This window comes from Pseudorca crassidens, chromosome 1 (genome assembly GCF_039906515.1).
Source record: "Pseudorca crassidens isolate mPseCra1 chromosome 1, mPseCra1.hap1, whole genome shotgun sequence".
Lineage (NCBI taxonomy): Eukaryota > Metazoa > Chordata > Mammalia > Artiodactyla > Delphinidae > Pseudorca > Pseudorca crassidens.
The window spans coordinates 193,959,389-193,983,117 of NC_090296.1; the positions used below are offsets into that span (position 1 = coordinate 193,959,389).

At 41.2% G+C, this 23,729-nt stretch overlaps 1 protein-coding gene across 1 annotated transcript; it reads right to left on the bottom strand.

Moving 5' to 3' along the window:
• Positions 1–1,829: 1,829 nt before the first annotated feature.
• Positions 1,830–23,270, bottom strand: HACD1 (3-hydroxyacyl-CoA dehydratase 1). Its single transcript, XM_067704460.1, is given in 8 exon segments — positions 1,830–2,790; positions 5,421–5,599; positions 10,588–10,709; positions 13,340–13,428; positions 13,505–13,523; positions 13,710–13,827; positions 22,997–23,189; positions 23,192–23,270. Coding segments are annotated over 8 exon segments (867 nt in total). The 5' UTR covers positions 23,256–23,270; the 3' UTR covers positions 1,830–2,707.
• Between the last annotated feature and the right edge of the window lie 459 nt (positions 23,271–23,729).

A 23,729-nucleotide genomic window follows, 5' to 3' on the forward strand; every position in this document is an offset into this window, starting at 1 on the left:
TTGTGCATATTTCTCAAAAACAGGAACATATACGTTTTTCACAATCCTGAATATATTCCTAAGAGGTGTGCGTGCGTGCGTGCGTGTGTGTGTGTGTGTGTGTGTTTAGGTTATTGACCAAAAAAGAAAAGACTAGAAGTTCTGTTCAATGAACAATACTATTGAACTAAAATCATGTAGCATAGTTTTTTTTTTTTTTTTGCAGTACGCGGGCCTCTCACTTCTGTGGCCTCTCCCGTTGCGGAGCACAGGCTCCGGACGCGCAGGCTCAGTGGCCATGGCTCACGGGCCCAGATACTCCGTGGCATGTGGGATCTTCCCGGACCAGGGCACGAACCCGTGTCCCCTGCATCGGCAGGCGGACTCTGAACCACTGCACCACCAGGGAAGCCCTCAAGGTCTATTTGATTCAAGCCTGACTTGCCTACTCAAAGGAACGCTTTTGGGAGATTTTCAAAAGAAAATGTTGTCACAGCAAACAAGTGCAAAGGACTTTCAAATACTCTTTTTAAAATGAAACTACCATTTAAGCACTTTATTTTCTACACAAAAGACAGCTTAGAATTTGTTGAAACAAAAGATCCTGAAGATAAACCAAATCTAGGGGCTTCCCTGGTGGCACAGTGGTTGAGAATCTGCCTGCTAATGCAGAGGACACGGGTTCGAGCCCTGGTCTGGGAGGATCCCACATGCCGCGGAGCAACTAGACCCGTGAGCCACAACTACTGAGCCTGCGCGTCTGGAGCCTGTGCTCCGCAACGAGAGGTCATGATAGTGAGAGGCCCGCGCACCGCGATTAAGAGTGGCCCCCGCTTGCCACAACTAGAGAAAGTCCTCGCACAGAAACGAAGACCCAATACAGCAAAAATTAATTAATTAATTAATAAACTCCAACCCCCAACATCTTCTTTAAAAAAAAAAAAAAGATAAACTAAGTCTAAAGTTTTGGCATGCATTGAGTATATTAATATAGTCCCTGAATAGTTTGACGTATTTCATTTTTATTAAAGTTGATCACAATTCCTACTTCAAGATATTCCATCACTTAAGGGAAAAGAAAAGAATTACAGCTGCTGGTAGGGAGTACAAGTTGAATTAATGCAAATTTTAGGAAAAGGATTGAAAATATTTTTCATAAGACAGGCATCTAACAAGATAAATATGTGAGCTTCTTATACTATGTTACCAAAAGGAAAAAGTCCCTGAAAATTTCTTCCGTATAAAAATTCAAGATGAAAACGATCAAAGCCATGTAAACACAGAATGAACATCAGCGTTTTTGAGAATTAGTAACCTAATCCTGCAAAGGAAATATTAAAAATGTAACATAATAAGAGAAATAGCACCTTTTTAAAAATCAAGTTATCTAAAATGTAAGTTTGCAAAACTATTCTGCACTACAAATCTCCACATGAAATCATTTGAAAAGGAGGTAGTAACACAAAACAAGCAATTCTGGAAAGTGTAAAGTTACATGCTGATTGTAAATGCAAAGAATACAGAATAAGTAAAGCCAAAATGACACCTACATATCTACAGCAGGCCCAAAGTTCCCTTTCTTTTAAAGTCACACATTTAATAGTGTCTCTAAAACAGGCCAGCAAAGCAGCTTACCTTACTATAAGGGGGAAAATTTTAAGGACATTTTTAAGAATTAAAACATTTTTAGAACTAAAGCATTAGTAGATTATCTTCAGTGCATCTTTCTATTCAACCCGTGGACAGAAGCTTTACCATAAGATTTTTGCTATTCAATGGAATTCAGAATAAAATGAGTCTATTTCAGATCATACCCTAAAACGTTTTGTTGCCTAAGTACCACAAAGGGATTGTCACAAGATGATTTTTTATTAGATGATTCCACGGTATAGAGCAGCCTTTTTCAGCCAGAGTTCTGAATGTAACAGACACAGTGTTACCATCAGATTCAATGTTACTATGTTTTCTTACAAGTGAGGCCAAGTATGTACATACATTCTTTCTAATCCCTTAAAATCCTTACAATTGAAAAGCTTGACCTTGAGTAGTTAATTCAAATAAAAATAAACTTGCTTAGGAGTATAATTTCAGTGGCCTAAACATATTTCCAAAGAATATTTTCCAACTGTGACACATACTTGAATATTTTGGGCTTTTTATATGACTACTTTATCTAGATCAAAAGATTTACCATAGCAAACTATGTCTATGTTTCCAAAAATTGTTATTAATCAAAAATGCTACCTTATAACTTAAGAGAAATAGACCTTGGGTTCAAGAAATGCTAATACATTATTAACAGTTATTATAATTCTGTATTTAGTTTCATTTATAAATATCACTGGCAGGCATCATAATATTAAATCATTAAACTAATTTCTAAATATTGATTTCAAAAGCTTTGAACATATGTTGCAAAAAAATTTAGTAACACTTATTTTTAGTTTAAAAACTAACAAAAGTTGTTTTTCCAGGTAATACACCCAATTATTTGTTTTTATGATCATCACCGACCCAGGAGTTGATAATAAACACTTGCATAGTTCTTGGAGAAAACGGACCTGGCACAATCTGAAGGCAAATATTGGCAAATACCGCATGTCCCAAGTTATAGTTGAAGAAATAACACAATCCGCGATCTTTCATGAAGCTGTTTATTCTTATTATTAAAACTTGGACTCAAGTAATCCTGGTTATTCTGGAAAAGGCACCTTGTTGTAGGGATCATTTAATCATCCTTTTCGACAATCACCTCTCCGTGAAGCACCTTTCTTCTCTGACGTAACATATGAAAGTAGAGTTGTGGGAACACTTAATTGAAAAAAGAAAACAGAGAAGGTAAGCTATGGTTGGAAATCTTTTATACTTGAAACCTCTTAAACATGGCGGCCTTTGAAAGCAAGCACATCATATACAGTTGCTACCACCCCCTAATATTTACAGGGTTCAGGGTAAGTGTACAAAGGGAGGGCCACATACCAGATGCCTAAATATTTTAATGCCATCAACTGTCAGTCTCTTCAGCAAACCTAAATATTTTGATAAATCTCTCTTCATAATGACCTGGAAGGCCATGTCTGAATTTAGAATTCTATAACTCTTCGGAACACCGTGCCGGAACAGTGCTGCACACGGAAAGCTGTCCCACCCGGCCCCTTCGCTCCACTCCATCGGCTGTCCTGTACCATGAGGGGTCTCGTGAACATCTGTGTGGATGTCCAAGGCCGCACAGCCCAGCTGCATCCACCCCCCTCACAAACAGCTGCCCCCTGATCTCAGGGATGTGTACACAGGTAACGGTGCTATAACCCCCAGGAGAACAGACTGGGGAAGAGAGCTATGCAGTCTAGATGCGTGCTCAGTGCCATCTGGGTTGCAAATTCCATGGTCCCGGGTTTCCAGGATGTGATCTGAAGGAAGGGGGTCCTGTGTGGAGTGGTGACCAGCAGTGAGCCAGGACATGGCCCTCTATCTAAAACTGGGCCCAGAGCAAAACCCCTCTTGGCTGGGCATAAGGGTGGTCTGGTACACACACAAATATATATGTATTAGGTCAGTTAGACAAATGGTCATCCACCCTGTCAAAGTTGGAGAATGATTTTGAGCCAATTTGAACCAGTACTTTAAGTTATAGGGTAAATGTTGGTGCATGAACAAATTAACATCAGCTACAAACAATACAAGTATACAAATACCTCTGAAAACGATGAACAGAATAGCCAAAACTAATGAACCTAATGACAAAACAAGCTTTGAATATTTTGCTTAGGCAAAACTGTGGGTAACTACTTCTTGAACTTAGCTCAAATGGAGCCAACATGCATAAAAGATTTTATTTTTTTATTTACGTATCCAACCTTCAGTAATGTAACAGTCATATTATACCTAAGGGCCTAAATATATTCAGGCCATATAGACTTAAAGCGATTTTTGCAAATACTTCTATAACATCTTGAGTAGTTTAGTAGAAGTATGGGCTTGAGTTCAAACCTTGATCTTATTCACTAGCTGAGTGATTTTTAAAGCAATTCACTTAACCTCTCTAATCTCTAATGGCCCCATCGATAAATGAGAACTAAAAGGACTTCTTTTGAGCACTAAGTGCTCAAAATGTACTTTTATACTTGTAATTAGCAAAGGATTTAATAAGCAAAGTAGAATTAGTTGCTATTACTACTAATACTAATAATCAGGTGGAAAACACCCCCCTGGCTGGCTGATCCTCCAGCAGGTGGGGCTCTCAGGTAACTGACAGCCTCCTAAACTGAGAAGCAGCTACTGGCAAAGGCTGGTCTTCATAGGACACCTGAAAATGCACCGTCACAAGTTACTGGTTTGATGGTTTCAAACCATGATCTCTTGGGCCCTGGGTTTCCACAGAGATGCCTCAGTGGCTATGAGGAAAAAAAGGCAACCCAAGACCTGAACCTGTAACTATGATAGGACAGGTCTGGCTCTGCTCCAGACCTCCAACATTCACTAGATGTTGCGCAAAGCAGGGGAAGAAACAAGTGTCATAGGCACACCACCCCCGAGCCCTCCTGAACTGGCCCTGGTGGATAATCGGAGGAGTCAGGCTGAGATGGGAGAAGATGAGGGGAATAAAATCACTATATGACCATCAAGGCAATTTTGATTTTGGAAAAGCTTAAAAGTTGGAGGTCCCAAGGAAGTGGCCAAATTTTACGTTCATCCTCTTTAGATGAAATTATTTCATATTGCATCAATGTCGATTTTAGATTCTATAAACATTTCTCATTTCTCTTTCCCCCCGCACTGACCCCAGAGTCTCTAACTTTATTGAGGAGTGCAAACAACAGCTTTGCTTTATCTTCATATTTCCTGCTAGTGATTATCAAAATCTGACCTAAAAATATACCACTTTGTATTTAAATGAAATGACTAGAGTCTCACCAATGCATTGCAACTATTGAAAGGTGAGGAGAAATTAGTGGAAAGACTGAGTTATTCAAAATATTTTAAGAAAAGCAGCTTTTTTATTATTTTCTAGTACACAGGGCAACACACATAAGACTAACAAGTACTCCTGGATGATCTTTCCAAGTATGTGCTTAATGAATAGAAATGACCTTAGATTTTCTTGGATAAAATGTTCATGTTCAGATACATAATTCTAAATGCTTTCAAAGAGTTCACTGCAGGCTTTATCTTTTCTTTAAAAACATAAATCATACTAAGCTTATTTTTAAGTGATTTTGAGAAGGCAATCATTTGTGTGTTAATTTACTTACCTTTTTTTCTCACAACTCACCCTTCAGTTATTTCAAATTATGAATACATGTGGCATTGAACGGAGGTTTTGATGTATTTTTAAGACATTATTTTTCCTTGTTTATTAATCTGGCATCTTATGACATCTTTTGAAAAACTTTGACAGCATATGCTAAATCAAAGTATAATACTAATAGAGACATACTTACATGGTATATACGAGGCCATGGTTATAAGAAGAAAATAATAGTAGTCAAAAGAGACATTGTATTTATTGGGAAGTCTTATTGAGAACATTCCTGTTTTCTTCACATATGGTAAGGCAGCGTATATTGTAAGAAGTTCACCAGCAACTCCAACAGGATATAAGATGATAAAAAAATTATATCTGGAGAAAGAAAAACCTGACAATTATTTTCTAGAATAATTATTGGATTTTATATCATGATTCTTTTGCTACTACTTTATTTAAGCTTAAAAATTCTCCTTTCTATACATACTTATATTAACCTCACGTAACAAGGTTAATTTTTTTTCACTTTAATCATTTGCTTATTAATTTAATTATCATCGCTTTTTTTTCTTATAGTAGTTTCCATTTTAAGTGGCAAGATCTTAATAAAGTAAGAAGTCAACTTACTTTACAGAATTGAAATAACAATAGATTTTAAAGTCAGTGACTGATTGATGCAGTTTTTAAAGTATAATAAAGTATACAAGTATTGTAACTATTCTAGTGTATTGTAAAGTAAATGTAAGCATTGTAAGGCATTGTAAAAGTAACTGCTTTGACACCTGGAATCATACTGATTTTTTTTTCCCTGCAGCTAGTCATTTGTTGATCAAATGCTGTGTTTTTAAAAAAGACCAGTTATGATCCTAATTTTATATCTAAATCTTGAAATTGCCAAAGCCGTTGTTTGGAGACATTTGGAAAACGTTTTGTGGTTACTAATTAAAAGAACGACTGTTTTAGAAAACTGATAAAACCACCTGAAGCATCAGTAACTACTAACGAACATACTGCCTAAAACTGTTTTCATGACAAAACAAGGAAGACAGGTCGTTTCCTGAATTTGCACATTAAAGGAATAGTCAGCTTGCTTAAAAGAGAGCTGAGAGAGTTCTAGTCAAAATCCAAGTCACAGTTTGTTCGTTTGCATTGCGGAGCATCCTCCGACACAGAGCGGGGCCAGCATCACTTCCACCTACAGTTAGAGGAACACTGCACAAGTGTCCACTAGTGGACCCGCAGGACAGCCTCAAGCGCCCAAGGTAATGACATTTCTTAAGAGTTTCCTTATTCCTATGTGCCAAGGATATGCAAGGACAAGAGAGGACAGAGGGGGGCAGAATTATTTGCCAAAATAGATGAACTGGTAAAGAAAGAAAATGATCCTTCTACTGTCCCTCTGTGTCCCCTCCTTGCCTTGTGCATGCCGCCTGCTTCCTCACCAGCCTGGTGTAGTTATGTGTGTATTATTTAAATCAATTTTTTCCAACCTCGATTTCCTACCTCAATTTAAAAGTACATAACTGAGCATTTTATATTCCCTTCTTAAGTAAGACATTCAAACCTCTTAAATTTTTTTTTTAACTTTATGTGACTTTCAGATAATTTTTTGGGGGGTAAGATTGTTCTTTATTTTATTTTATTTTTTTTTTTTAATTTTTTTTTTGCGGTACGAGGGCCTCTCACTGTTGTGGCCTCTCCCGTTGCGGAGCACAGGCTCCGGACGCGCAGGCTCAGCGGCCATGGCTCATGGGCCCAGCCGCTCCGCGGCACGTGTGATCCTCCCGGAGCGGGGCACAAACCCGTGTCCCCTGAATCAGCAGGCGGACTCCCAACCACTGCACCACCAGGGAAGCCCAAGATTGTTCTTTAACTGAAAAAATATCACACTAAGTATAAACTAGGTTAAAGCCTTAAAGACGTGATTATTTTTAATGAAATGGGAAAAAATTCCACAATTTATTTGACTTTACTTGCACTTTGAAAAGGCTCTATGTCACCAACTCTCTAAGTTCTGATGGCAGCATGACAGATTTAACTACTTATTCAGAAAGAGACGTGATGTTTCCTTACAGATTCCCAATTGTCATCAAAAATTTTCTGAAGGGACTGCATTTTTGAAATTAAAATGGAAATCAATATGAAAACATAACATTATGCATTTATCTATTCAGTGGGTTTTTCTAGGAACATGTCTGGCAGATAAATAGAATCAAAGTATATTCAAACCATCACAGCAGGGCAACTCTATAAATAAGAAGCCATTTTTAAGCTTTACTTGAGAATAGCTTCAACACTGGAACATAAATATAAATGTTATTTTAGGTTATTTAATGGGGTTGGCAAATACACAGCTGGTTGGGATCTTTAAGATTCTTGACATGAAACATAATTATTCACGATTATGTTTAACTGACGTGATGTGTTATGTTAACATGTGCATTTCAAAGTTGAAAGATTTTATAATAACCTGTTTAACATTAAGGCAATTGACAAAGGATTTCTAACAGCAAATTTAAACATGCAATGGTAGAGTTTGGAAATTTTCCAGAAATTCAAGACATGCAAATGCATTCTAAAAGGCGGGCAAAGCATTAGAGACCATTATCTCCCGCAAACAAATTTTATAAATACAGCAAATAAAAAGAGACTATATTATGAATTAGTATTTTCAAAGGTGCTAGAAGTCTGAAAGACGGAGGTCATTCAAAATGGCATGAGATGCATTCTGGGATTAGAATCCAGCTACATTCCAAACTGCCAATTTTGCCAAATGCTTATAAATGGTAGTGCAACCTTCTTATGACAGACGAAACGTTTAAGCTCCAACTATAATTTTGAAGTATTTTGTCATATTCAAAATGGTAAGCCACAAATATCTAAAAAAGAGCTAGAGAATATAAAAACGTTTGAAAGGGTATATAGTATAATTAAGAGTGATAATCCTTTGTAGGGGGAATATAGACAATTTAAAAGGTTTTTATTCTTTTAGGTTATTTATATATACTAATTTATTATATTTGAACATGTATAATATGAGTTATTAAAAAAGGAGTAATTAATAAAAAATGTTAGGCTTTTTGTATAAGGGGAGCAAAAACAAGTCTGACACTAGTTATGAATTACCTTTATAAGCTAGCTATGAATTAATACAAATATCAGAGTTTTAAAAAATAATGGAAATACGGATATTACATTGTTTTTAATATCACAAAGCAGTATTTATAGCATCAGAAAACTGGGAATAATCTAAATTCTAGCAATATAGAACTGAGTCAGTCATACTATGGAATATTATGCAGCATTAAGATTTAGAGAGCTAGATCTAAATGGACCTGTACTGACTTAAAAAAAGATCTCCAATATATAAACAAAAATCAAGTATCGTATCCTATTTATGTTTTTTTTTTTTTAAAGAAGATGTTGGGGGTAGTTTATTAATTTATTTATTTTTGCTGTGTTGGGTCTTCATTTCTGTGCGAGGGCTTTCTCTAGTTGTGGCAAGCGGGGGCCACTCTTCATCGCGGTGCGCAGGCCTCTCACTATCGCGGCCTCTCTTGTTGTGTAGCACAGGCTCCAGATGCGCAGGCTCAGTAGTTGTGGCTCACGGGCCTAGTTGCTCCGCGGCATGTGGGATCCTCCCAGACCAGGGCTCAAACCCATGTCGCCTGCATTAACAGGCAGATTCTCAACCACTGCGCCACCAGGGAAGCCCCTATTTATGTTTTTAAAAACTCACATCTGTGTGTTCACATTGCTGTTATTAAAACAAAGTCTGATGGTAAACTCCCAACTTTCTCTCTCCAAGGAAAGGGAGTGGGGCTCACGTAGGAGTACAAACAGGAACTTTCCACGTTTATTCTATATACTAAAACTATTTGAGAGTTTTTCACAATGAAAGCATATTACTTTTGTAGCTTAATAAAAATTTTGACACATGAAGATACTGTCAAATTCTTGTATTCTACCTATGTGGGATACCTATCTATCTATCTATCTCCCTATCTTATCTATCTTACCTACCGTATCTATCTATCTAATTTACCTATCTACATAGACATATATGGGATAGACGTTTCTTAACCCAACTGCTCCCCTGCATTTCTTACCACCTGGCATTTCTCACACCTGTTAGTTGTTGTATTTTCTGTCCCTTCCATCTTGAGAGGACAGAGGTTTTGTTGCACTCACACCTGCACCTCAGGTATGCAGTAGGTACACAGCATATGTCATTGTTATTATTGTTATTTCAACTCTAAGTGCAACATGGAGAATGAAATGAACAAATCTATGCTGGTTTGTGATTTGTTCTCCAAAGGGCACAAATAATAAGTTGTTTTTATAATAACTTTGTAAAATACCAGCTGCTCAAAGAACGCATACTTTAAAAAGGACGGAACATCTTCTGCTTTAAAAACTGTTGCTTTGGGAGGGCTATGTTTAGAACCCTTGAAATACAAATTTTGTCCTCATAAGAAACAATACAATTTCAAATAAGGGTGACTTTTTTGTTTGTTTGTTTGTTGTTGTTCTGGCCGTGCCATGCAGCATGTAGGATCTTAGTTCCCCGAGTTCCCTGACTGGGGATCAAACCCGTGCCCCCTGCAATGGAAGCAAGGAGTCTTAACCACTGGACCACCAGGGAAGTCTCTAAGGGTGACTTTTTAAAATGTCTGTCTCTGCTACTTTATACACACACAAAAAAGTTGACATTGTATATATAAGATACTAAAACTTGTGGATACTAGGTGGAATATTAAAGTAATTTAAATCAATAACTGATTGATGTAAGGGCCACTTTTAGCAATTACAAGAACAGTATGTATTTAATTCAATGAAAGTCTGTCGTGTTAAAATAATTTCTATGCACTGGAAGTTTCAAATAATTTCTTTAATATGCATTTTGTTACTAAAGCTTGCCTATTTTAAAAGTTTATTTTTAGTGTTTTAGCTTATTTTCCTAACTTTGTTTTGTAGAATAAAAACCTTGTGAGTTGTCAAAAAAAAAAAAAATTTAAGTCAATCAAACAAAATGCCATATTTTTGGCCAAGAGTTGATTTAACATAATTCCAAAGATGTATATCTTGCTTTCAAGGAAAAATGAATGACCGACTCAGAGGCTAAGGACACTAACGTAGTTTGTCTGGCATTGCTTTCACTCAAGATATATGTTAATATGATTGTTGCCTGGTCATTAAGTTAAGCTTTTAGAATGCAAGGTATAACACTGCTGATTTCAAAAACAGCAGCCTCCTGGCAACACAGGGCTAAGACACACATTTTAATTCTCTGTGTTAGCTCAGCACACAAAACACGCATGCGCAGGACCGAGAGCAACTAAACTGCAAGACATCGTCGCCACCTGGCCCATTTAACGAAGTATGGCAAGTGGTCCAGAAGACTGAATGTGTAGAAGGAATAGCGAGTGATCTCTGTCACCGTCCACGCGACCAGAAAAAGCACCACACTCTCCTCATTCTGGATCTGCAGAATTACAGAGAAAGCCACAGCGTTGTTTAACCTTGAACTTCTTTCTCCACGAAGATATTTTCTGTTTATTATTTGGTACGTGCCTTTTATTATAACGGAGAGCTAGGGTTAGACAGATGCAATACAGAAAACGCAATGCAGTCACCATTAATAAGTCTTTACAAACAAGCGATTTAAATGTGCTCTAAGCACAGGAATGGTCCCATTTCTATTGGGTTCTCTGTCTCACCCTTCACTCTAGCCAATAACTCAACCATCCCAGGACAACATCAGCCCCTCAAAACCAGTCTGGGAACAATCTGACCCTCGGACTTTCTGTTGGTCGTCAAATCACACCCATCCTACTGCAGCACTAACTCCCGAATCTGCCCACTCACTGCAGCCCTGCTACCACGGTGTCAATTTAGGACCTGATCACCTCTCATGCAGAATGCTGTCACAGCCCCCTATGCAGTGTCCACTTCAGAGGTGGACGTTTTCTCTTAAAAGCAAAACACAGAAGCAAACCAACAGAAACAAAATTGGAAGGTGCTAGTCCCAGGATTTAAAAGCTTCATGGCTTCCCCACTGCTTAACAGGAGGAAAGGGTAAAACCCTCCCACCTGAGCATGATGTTCAAGGATCTTTACAGCTGGAGCTCAGAAATCTTGACTTCTTGTGCAACGACTCAACCCCACCCCCAGCTCTCTCTGGGGACACAAAACTTTGTATTATTTCCAGAATATGCTCTGAATGTGTCTTAACACACGCCATTCCCTCTAATTATCAATAGAATGCTCCTCCCTTTTCATTTTTAATAAATTTATTTATTTATTTTTGGCTGTGTTGGGTCTTCGTTGCAGTGCGCGGGCTTCTCATCGCGGTGGCCTCTCTTGTTGCAGAGCACGGGCTCCAGGTGCGTGGGCTTCAGTAGTTGTGGCCCGCGGGCTCTAGAGCGCAGGCTCAGTAGTTGTGGCTCGTGGGCTCTAGAGTGCAGGCTCAGTAGTTGTGGCCCGCGGGCTCAGTAGTTGTGGCCTGCAGGCTCCAGAGCACAGGCTCAGTAGTTGTGGCGCACGGGCTTAGTTGCTCCGTGGCATGTGGGATCTTCCCAGACCAGGGCTCGAACCCGTGTCCCCTGCATTGGCAGGTGGATTCTTAACCACTGCGCCACCAGGGAAGTCCCTGAATGCTCCTCCCTTTATCAATACTTCCCATGGAAAACCCTTTCTCACCTTTAAGATCCAGCTAACCACCACGGCCTCTGGAAAACTTGTCCCAAACCCCTTCCTCTCACCCTGAGCAGTTACGTGCTCCCCTTCCTTGTTCTCACAGTACTGTGTTCATATCTGTATTATAACACTTGCCAATTTCTATCAGGATTTGTCTGCCAAACGCTTGTATATCTACAGCACTCAGCTGATACACTCCTTCCTCGGGGAAGCCTTCCTTCACTCCCTAAGTCAGGCCAAGTCTGCCGGTTACTGCAATCCACACTGGCCTCTTGTTTCAAAGCACTAACACTAGTAAAATCAAACAATTATTTCTGCAACAACTTGTGCACCATCTCTCCCAATTCCAGGCTCCATGAGGTGGGAACCATACGTGTATTATAAATAGCCAGATTCCCGGCACAGCGTCAGGAACAGAATAGGCGCGTAATTCATACTTGTTGAATGACTCAACATCTGTAGGGCTGCCCCCTACTCCCTGATGGTCAGTACCCCTGACAGCTGAGACTGACTTATTCATTTCTGTAAATCCCAAAGTAAGCACAGTGCCAGGGGTATAGAATGCGCTCAATACATGCTGGTTGAATTAATTAAAGATGGGTGGAAAGATGCCCATGAGATACCACTGTTGGAGAAGATTAAATAGTAAAACCAAGGAAGAGATTTTCTGTAATATAAAAAAGAGGCGAAAGGGATAAATTGGAAGACTGGGATGGACACATACATACCACTATATATAAAATAGATAACTAATAAGGATCTACTGTATAGCACAGGGAACTCTACCCAATACTCTGTAATGGCCTATATGGGAAAAGAATCTTAAAAAAAAAAGAGTGGATAGGGACTTCCCTGCTGGTGCAGTGGTTAAGAATCGCCTGCCAATGCAGGGGACACGGGTTGCAGCCCTGGTCCGGGAAGATTCCACATGCCACGAAGCAGCTAAGCCCATGCGCCACAACTACTGAGCCTGCGCTCTAGAGCCTGCGAGCCACAACTACTGAGCCCATGCGCCACAACTACTGAAGTCTGCGCTTCTAGAGCCTGTGCTCCGTAACAAGAGAAGCCACCGCAATGAGAAGCCCATGCACCGCAACAAAGAGTAGCCCCCACTCGCTGCAACTAGAGAAAGCCCGCGTGCAGCAACGAAGACCCAACGCAGCCTAAAATAAAAAATTTTTTTTTAATTGGAAAACCCCAATTTATATGGCTATAAAAATGCCAATTTTTGGTTTTGCTGGTGTTTCAAAGCCATTCTACGAACGCACTAAGTCAATGTACAATCACACTTACATCCAAACCCAACCTTTCTTTGGCCAAGGGTTCTGCTTCCTGAAATACAGTTAACACTTTGGATTCCTATTAATAAGAAAGCTTTCCCGCAGGCTCAAGTAGACGAAGTGTTGTGTCACTTACTGGTTTTATACTGTGAGTAACGAGCCACACCATAAAGATTCTTGAACTCACTTGGACCCCAGCCACAAGCACAGAAGTAGGCACAATTCCTTAAAGAAAAAAACAAGTCAACCACTGCCCGAAATGCCATCTATGCCAAACATAAAAATTAAATCAAAAACTCACCAATTAAACAGTGGACTATCTGTAAGCAAACACACAAAAAATCACATGTCAATAGCATACAACATAAAATAAATTCCTGTCATCGTTGGTTTTAAATGCATCTGTAGGGAGTACATAATCAGCAAAATAAGGCTAATTTTGCTCCACTGATATATTTTCAAATAAATATGGCAGTGATAGATAAACAGCGTCGTTGAAAACTTACCTCAAGCAAGGCAAATGTCTGGAAAAATTTAAGTGTCTTCTGAATACTTCTATATAAACCTTTGTGTGTTCCTTTTTCCATATAAAAACGTACCATGGCAATAGCTAGTACCAGCCACCTAGAGAAAGTAAAAGCATTTTATAAAATTCTGTCACAACGAATTCCACTGACTCCTGTAAGGAAATGTCATAATTTATACAGTAATAACATGTATGTGTTATTATGCTCTCAGTTCATTATTCTATTTTAAAAACCCATAGGAAGAAATGACAAACATCGTTTTTACATCGACTCTTCAAGGGAATAAAGAGAACATACTCGAGATCAACTACATACAAATGTCAAACACTGTGCATTGCATTTTTGGTCTCAGCAGATAAACTGACGGACTGAAGGAATAGGTTTCTGTACCAAAAATGAAGTTATTATAAAGCATTTAATAATTATATAAAAATTTGAGGTAAAAAGCTGTGTGTGTATAAATATGTATTTTATACAAATATATAGTATATATTTATATGTAATTATAGGTAAAAATCTTGAATGAGAATCATTAATTAACACTTTTATCATTTTCTCTAAATAAAAACAATTGTGGTACCACAGAAGGGACACATATAGAAGGTCAGACATAAGCCTGCTTTTAAACAGTGTGTTTTAAAACTAGTGGTTACCAAGGGGGCGAGAGCAGGGGGGAGGGGCAAGACAGGAGCAGGTGGTTAAGAGATACAAACTAGTATGTATAAAATCAATAAGCAACTAGGATATATTGTACAGCACAGGGAAATATAGACATTGTTTCCTAATAACTTCAAGTAGAGTATATTCTACAAAAATACTGAATCTCTATGTTGCACACCTGAATTGACTATACTTCAATTGAAAAAAAAGTTTGTTTTCGAAAAAGAAAAAATACATATGTCCCCTCCCCCCTTTTAACTTACACTTGTACATTAAATATAGTTGCTGTGAATTAATGGCACTTAAAAACAGAAGCTACACCTGTGGAGACCGCCTTTGTCACCCGGGTACTCAATCTCCAAGAGTCACTGATGAGAGGTAATGTTTTTTTCCAGTTTCCTTTGCAATTACAAAAGCACTTTGAAGTTTAAAAAAGTTGCGTCTCCTGTAACTTTTAAAACTCCTTAATAATACACCCATGGAAATGAATAGCTACCCCAGGCTTTTGAAAACAGTGGTCTCCAAAGTGTCTAGTTAAATGAATTTATGAACTATAAAATTTATAATAATTTTATACAGTTTTAACTTTTTAATTAAAGAGAACTCAATAAAATAGACAAATGGCTTAAAGGTGCCTGCAAAGAAACGAGCGACTGAATGGGGGTGAAAATGCAGACTCAATCAAACAGCAAGAAAATGGCAGAGGCACCTCAGCCCTGGGAATCTCTTCTCCTCAGCACACCATGAGGTTAAAAACAATGACCTTTAGTGAGATATGACAAGGAATCAGGCAAGTGCCGGAAACTACCACAAAGACCTTTGAAATGTATAAGTATTAAGGATAATAACAACAATGATAATGATAGGTACACTTTCAGAATGCTTTCAATGTTCCAGACACTGTCTTATATGCATATTTAGTATATTAATATTTCTTCCTCACAATAACCCCATGAGGTAGCGACTACTACTATCCTATTTCACTGCTGTGGAAATAGGCAGAAAGGGCCCTATAGCCAGTCAGCTGGGACCTCAACTCACCACTCATCTCACAGTCTACGCTCTTGAACTACTCTGCTGTACTGGTCTGGCTCTAAGCATATACTGTGCCTTGGGATATTAGCTAATCATAATAATTCATGTATTTAAATTATAAGTAATTTTTAAAGTTATACAGAATGTTATGCTCAAATATTTTAACTGATAGTAGTACGTTATCAAGAAAGTTTGAAAGCCACTGTTTTATACGAAACAATCACCATGCAGAGATATCTGGCGACTTACCCTAAGGCTCAGAGTAAGTAAGTTAATGGTGGAGGTCTCCTAACCCTCACTGCTCTTCCCTTCCTACTGCACCATGGCTTTTACTGGATTCACCTCACAGTTCCATCCCGCATTAGAGCCAACACTCAACCCTGTGCTGGGATAATCTGAGTGTGCTAATCTGGATAATGTTTTAGGTACCTTCCAGGTTTAAAATGTTCTGATTTCATTATCCTCAATTCCAAGTCCTTACACTACTTCTAACAAGAAAACAAAAAGTTTAATGTTTTCATTCACATTTTCCCATATACTTGTCTTTTCCTTTAGACAAATCCAAATCAGATTTTTACCAAAGACCGATTTAAGAGGTAACTGTTAACCTACCAAAGAATTCATCAGAAGATTAATTTAGATGGCAAGTTTTCTACATTTTTAAAGGCATGATATAAAAATCCATGCATTTTAACAGTATAACAAATTTTACTGTTTTCCCATAGGCGGCAGTATTGTACCAACTAGTACAGTATAACAATACTATCCCCACTCACCTGTTGGAAATAAAAGAAATTAACACTCTGGGGTTAGAAAGGACCATGGAACTATCTATACTAACCTCTCCTCTGTTTTTTGGTAAATATGGCCAGGAACTCATCTGAACTAACCCGTGCTCACTTCCTAAGCCCCCCCCCCACCCAATCACAAAGGGTGAGAATCAAAGTCTCTCTTGAGGGCTCTACATTCAGCTAACGTTGGGTTTCCTCTATCTGTCAGTTTAGTAACTGTAATTTTAAAAATTTCCCAAAGCGACAGGAGTGTCTACAATTAGGAATTCTTTTTTGGACAGTTTTTTTTTAAAAAAATGCCAGACCTAATGATTGCCTAAATATGAACCCAAATAGACACTATTAGTCCTTGATAAAACACTCTCTTTGGAAAATATAAACATGTGTTCCGCATGTAGGTTTCTCACTTGCTTAATTCATTTATTCATTCATTCATCTTCAGGATCAATACAGGACAGGTACTGTGCGAGGTGCTGGGGAATTAGGGATAAACAAGACATAGTTCTGGCCTCAAGGAAATCTTAAGTTACTAAGTGGAGACAGAACACTGCAGCAACGAAAGAGATGTGGCATAACTTCCTAAACACCTTCTAACACTCACTAAATGCCTTCTTCTCATGCCACTATGGCTACAATTACCCTGAAAAATCTTACTGAAGGTGGAGCTCTTCTAGCTGCCTTCTGGGGCTTCTTTTTCTCCTCAGATTTCTTGGAGACCACCTGCTTTTTGAAGAACTTGGTTATCTACACCTATACTTTTTTTTCTTAATTTCAACACCGCTTTAAAAATTTTTTTACAACTTCAAACATATACAAAGGTATAGAGAATGAGTGGTACGATGAACCCCCATTTGCCCACTGCCCTGCTTCAACCAGTATCATCTTATTAACAGTCTTGTTTCATCCAAATCTCTATTCACTTCTTTCCCCACAAGCCTTCCTCCCTGATTATTGTGAATCAAATCTCATACATCCTATAATATGATTCATAAATGCTTAATTATGTATCTCTAAAAGGTTTATTTTTCATAAACATAACCAAAACACCACTACCCCATGTGAAGAACTGAACAATAACTTCTTCAATCACAAAACTTAGAGTCAAGATACAAATGTCCTTAACTGTCTCATAATTTTTTAAAATCATGATTGAAATAAGATTCATACATTGCAATTAGTTGCTATGTGTTTTATGACTCTTTTAAATCTATAGGTTTCACCTCCTTCCATCCATCCTCATCTCTCCTCCCCTCTTTCTCGTGAAATTTATCTGTTGAAGACCCTGAGTGGTTCCTGCAGAGTTACCCGTGGTCTGGGTTTTGCTAACTGGATACCCCCATGTCATTTATTATGTTCTTCTGGCCTCCGTATTTCCTGTGAGTGCGTAGTTAGTTCTAAAGGATTGATCAGACAGATTCACGTTCAAGGTTAATTTCTCCGTTGTGTTGCGTACTTCCCCAGGGAGCCCAAAATTTCTGGCTGTCCCTCTTCGTTGTGATGTTAGCACCGATGGTCATTATCCACATCCATTATTTCGGCAGTTACTGAGAAATGATGATGTTCTGATTTTATTGCGTCTTTCTTTTTTTTTTTTTTTTTTTTTTTTTGCGGTAAGCGGGCCTCTCACTGCTGTGGCCTCTCCCGTTGCGGAGCACAGGCTCCGGACGCGCAGGCTCAGCGGCCATGGCTCACGGGCCCGGCCGCTGCGCGGCATGTGGGATCTTCCCGGACCGGGGCACAAACCCGTGTCCCCGGCATCGGCAGGCGGACTCTCAACCACTGCGCCACCAGGGAAGCCCCGGAGATGATCTTTGACGTTCATACAATCCATACTTCTGTGTGGTGTTCACTGACAACTCTAAACTTCCTTTCCTAGACTACATGCAGACTCGTTTAGTAGCCAACATGTGTTTCAATTTATCACACATAAGGCTCTCATGCCAACAGAGTTAAACTGAAAGGTTCATAAAAGAAAAAAGCCAGATAAACTGGACTTCGGTAAGATTAGGACCTTCTGCTCTTTGAGAGACATTGTGAAGAGAATGAAAAAGCAAGCCATACCTGATAGAAAATATTTACAAATCACATATCTGATAAAGGACTTGTATCCAGACTATATAAAGAACTTTCAAAATTCAATAGCTGAAAATCAAACAACAAACCCATAAAAAATGGGCAAAAGATTTAAACAGACCCTATACCAAAAAAAGGTACACAACTGGTAAGTAAACCCATGAAGATGCTCAGGGTCATTAGTCACTAGGGAAATGCAAATTAAAATCACAGTAACACAATACACCACTTAGAAGGTATAAAATTAGGACGACTGACCACACCAAGTGCCGATGAGGATATGTGGCAACCAGAAAGCTCATTCACTGCCCGTGGGGATGTACTGTACAACCACTCTGAAAAAAGTTTGGCAGTTTTATAAGAAACCAGCAATGTGACTACCCTATGACCCAGCCATTCTACTCATAGGTATTTACCCAAGGACAATGAAAGCGTGTGTCCACACAAGACTTGCATACAGACGCTCACCACGGCATCTGTCATAGCCCCAAACTGCAAAGAACCCAAACGTCCATCCACGGATGAAGGAGAAACAAGCTGTGGTAGGTTCATACATGGATCCACCTACCTCAGGAATAAAATATATGTCTGTTACTCAACACTTCAAGAAATGTACGTGCCTGAACCTTGGGTCTGGTGCTCTGCTAATGCAGGCTATGTACACTGTGAGGATATCTTAAATAGTTTCCTTCTGCATGACGTGCATTTTTCAATTCACCACTAGGGGTAGGAATTATCCTTTCTAAACACCCACTGTGTGCCCAGCACCCTGCCGACCACTTCATATCCACTATTTCTTAATTCCTTGTAATAACCTAGCAAAGTAGTTGCTTTGCTACCCTGACCGATGAGAAAACCCAGGGTCAGAGAGGTTATGGAACTTACCTAAGGTCACCCAGCTAAAAAGGAGTGAAAACATAACCTTCAATGAACACCTTCCTGTACTGTTTACAGGTTAAAATCCAAACGTGTTAGCGAGGCATGTAAGGGCTGTGCAGTGAGCCAGGCTCCCTTCCTTTCCCAGCCTACATTGCAGGCCCGCTTGCTGTCACCCCAACCGCACGTCAGCATGAGTTGTTCCCTAACTCCTGCTCTTTCCTCATCCCCGCAGCTCAGTTGGAATGCGATGGTCCCCCTCCCCCGCCCAAAGCTTTCTCTGATCCTCCCTACCTGTCTGACTTGACACCTCTGCGGAACACTTACTTCATCCTGTCTTTTATTGCAATCTACAAATGCCCCAGGTAGCACTTCTACAAGGACAGGGCCCAAAATATTTAGCTTTTGTCTCTCGCTTGACCTAGGATAATGCACTAACACATGTGGGCTTCAAAAGTGTTTGTAGCAAAGCAAAAGAATTAAAAGAGAGAAAGAGAGAGAGAGAGAGAAACGCTCACTTTCCTAGTCAAGCATCTGTTGTGAGCAAGTACAATAAAAATCCTCACATCCTTTAAATTACATTATTACTTAATTAAATTAATTACATCCTGTAGTTCTACTCCAGGAATTCATCCTAAACAACTAATTCAAGAGAAACAAATTAAAGTAAAACATCATTAGAGGCATGATTTAGTCCATTACTGTACCTTAACTCTATTCCCTCTTATGTAACCATGAAAGAGTGTAATTATGAAAACTATGTAGAAATATTTGGTGAAACAGTGAGTGAAAACAGAAAATATCCTACACAGCAGATACTGTAACTACAATACCCTATAATGTGCATTCATTCACTCAACAAATATTTCTTGAGTGCTTCACGGAGCTGACACTGTTACAGGACGACGCAGACAATAAGCAACAGAACCAATCAGTAGAATTCATTGTACAGTTATACGGTAATAAGTACGATAGAGAAAAATTAAGCAAGCAAGGGGGATAAGGAGTGTCTGTGTGCGGTTTTTGCTATTTGAATGAAGATAGCCACGAAGGCCTCCCTGAGAATGGAGATTTGAGTAAAAATCTGAAGGAAGTAACTCACGTGAGCGATAACAAGGAAAAATGAAAGGCCATGCTAAGCTTATAGAATTAGGCAAGTTCTTTTCTACATTTATGTAAAATTTTAATTCTTAAATATTTTTTTGATTGTTTTCAAGACGATTACAAAAAAATTAATAAACCCTCCAAAGGTCTGCTAAAAGAGAAAAACAGAACAAGCAAATGAACAAAAGAACCTTTGCATTAGCAGATGTAAACCAGTATATAGAGAGGATGGATAAACAACAGGGTCCCTCTGCCCCAACCCTCCAATTAAATCGGGAGGCTTTCTTGCATCTCATGCCTATTTCCAGAATTAATCTCACTTGGAATATCTACCCTCTACATATGCAAATCCTATCCCTTCTTCAAATCTCAACACGTTTAGAAAGCCTCCAAAGAGTTAATTATATGGATTATTCCATTTCCATTCCCCTTGCCTTTTTTTTTTTTTTACATCTTTATTGGAGTATAATTGCTTTACAATGGTGTGTTAGTTTCTGCTGTATAACAAAGTGAATCAGTTATACATATACATATGTTCCCATATCTCTTCCCTCTTGCGTCTCCCTCCCTCCCACCCTCCCTATCCCACCCCTTGGCAAGGGACCTTCTCAACATAGGCAGGGAGACACAACTTTCGGGGAAGCAGTAATTTGCTGAGCCAGGGAGGAAGGTTAGGAATGAAGTGTGAGAACACAGCTGAGAGCACATTTAATTATACTTCAGGTCGGGTAAGAGACCCAGAAAACTTCAGAGGCGGCTTGGCTAGAAGTCACAGCAGAAACATGGGGATTATTACCCAAAGGATGAGCAGCCTGAGCGAAGACGGAGAGAGCCATGAAAACAAAACTGCATGGTGTTTGAGGGCGTAGTTAGTTACAGTAGACTTCAAAAGCAATAAAACTGGAAAGAGGAAATCAGGGAGATATTGCAAAGCGCCTTGAACGACAGACAGCCTAAATCCCTTCCACAACAGTGGAGGCAATGCGGGGTGGGGGTGGGGGGTCACCGAGGGCTTTAAACTGGAGTTATGCATTGACTTCCATTTTTTGAAAAGGTAACTCGGCCTTCAAAAGGGAGAGTGGCCTGGAAAGGAAAGGCACAAGACCAGTTAATAAATGGTGGGGGCTTCCCTGGTGGCGCAGTGGTTGAGAGTCCGCCTGCCGATGCAGGGGACATGGGTTCGTGCCCCGGTCCGGGAAGATCCCACATGCCGCGGAGCGGCTGGGCCCGTGAGCCATGGCCGCTGAGCCTGCGCGTCCAGAGCCTGTGCTCCGTGACGGGAGAGGCCACAGCAGTGAGAGGCCCGCGAACCGCAAAAAAAAAAAAAAAAAAAATGGTGGGCGTCCCCAAAGTGTTTATTAACTGGATGAGACTAGCACAGAGGACAGAGGATCTTTTCAGCCTCCAGGGTATCTAAAGGCTGCAGCACACAGTGGGTACTCCATTGTTCTCCAGTAGCTTTGACTCTATTAGTTTTCCCTTTCAAGATTATAAAATTTAGTGAAGTGGAAAGAAGTAGCACGGCTCTGGATTCAAACTGTGCCGAAATCCAAGTCTGACACCTGCTGGTTTGGGGAACTTGAGCAAGTGACTTCACCTGTTAGTGCCTCGGTTTTCTAGTCTATCAAATGTAATATCATGCACCCCTCACAGGACTGCAGAGGACCAGAAATGACATACTACACCTAGAGTGACTGACACAGTGCCTAGCGCACAGTGAATCCTCAATAGATACCAATATTTTCATTAACTGTATTTGGTATTAAGCACATAATAAGTACTCAGTACTGTGTCAAATCATTTATTAAATCTTTATCGATCACATTTTTCTATAAGCCCTAGAGAAAGTTAAAGGTATTAAACGTTTCCCCAGATTTGTATAGATTAATAATACTTCATGTGATAACGGGAAAATAACTTTTTTAAACGGCAACGCCATTGAGAAACGCAAGAGCATTTTCCCAGCCGGTTTTGAAAAGCGGTCGACACAAGTCACTGTGACAGCTCTTTGCAGAGAGACAGTCATTGTGTAACTTTAACTTGTAAGTCGTACTCAAAGCCACAAATAAAAGTACGGGGTATCAGTCATGGAGCCAACAAGATGCTGGACACGAGTGCTATGCTCCGATCCGGCAGGGTTTTTAGAAAACCGTCCCAAGTAAGAAGCTCTCGGGAGCACTATTATTTAAAAAACAAAACAAAACAACAGCAAAAAACCCCGTAGCGACACGAACAGTTAGGAACACTCTGCCCAACCATCGGCGGCACGAGGACGCACTCCAGGGGCCGGCGGCCGAGGACGCAGGTCTGGGCCCCCGGCCAGACGGCTCCGGGCTCCGGGGTGGCGGGACCCCGGCGTTTCTCCAGCTGCAGCAGCAGCGGCGCCCGCGGCGGCCGGGCCGGAGCCGCCTGCCCGGCGGGGCGGCCCCGCATTCCTGCCCGGGTCTATACTTAACCTCCGGCCCGCGCCCCGCGGCCGCAGCGCACGCCGTGCACCGTATTAGGCAATGCCCCGCGAGCAGGGCCCCGGCGCCCCTGGCCCCCCCGACCACGCTCCATTCAAGCCCGGCGGCGGCTGCAACGCCCCTCCCCCACGGCCACCGCGCCGCGCGCCGCCCCCGCGCCGCGACCACCCCGCCTCCGGGCGCGCCCCCCGGCCCGCCGGCGCCCGGAGCGCGGAACGCCAAGGGGCGGCGGCGCGAGGAGGGCCCCTCGGGGCGCACGTACCCCGCGGTCATGGCGATGTTGTAGAAGGTGAGCCAAGCGGTGGCCAGCAAGCCCCGGCGCCTCCTCTTGCCCGCGGCCTCCCTCTCCTCGCTGGCCTCCGAGGCGCCGCCGTTGGTGCCGTCCTCCTCGCTGGACGCCATGGTGGCCGCGCAGCCGGGGGACGTGGACGAGAGGGGCAGGGGAGCGGGAGGGGTCCGGCCGAGCGCGCCGCTGAAGCGCCGCCGCCCGCTGCCGCCGCCGCCTCCGTCAGGCGCCCCATGTGCTGCGCGCAGGAGCCTCGGCGCCGCCAGCCCGGCCGCCCGCAGGGGGAGGAGAGGGCGTCCCGGGCCACCGCCCCGCCCCCGGCCCGCGGGAGCGCGCGCCGCGCGGGGACCCGGCCGCCGGTCCTGGGCGAGGGGGCGCGCGGGGGTCCCGGGAGCCCCTGGGTGCGAGCTCAAGCTCTGCTCTCGGGGAAACCCATCCGCCTCGCCAGCTGGGGGAGCCTCCTCTTGGAGACAGCCCGGGCGTCTTGGCGCAGACTACGGGCGCCTTGCTAGTTAGTGCCTTGAGCCGAAACGCACCTGGACTTGGCGTGGCCCTGCCCCGCCCAGACTTCTGTAAGATTGTTTCTGGAGGTGGAGAGAGGCCGTGGGATCCTCCCGCCAAAGACTCATTCTTCAGAGCTTCTGGGGAGGAAGCGCCAACTTTTCACACTGTTTCACTTTTCCCAGCCGGCGGAGCAGGCATGGGGCGG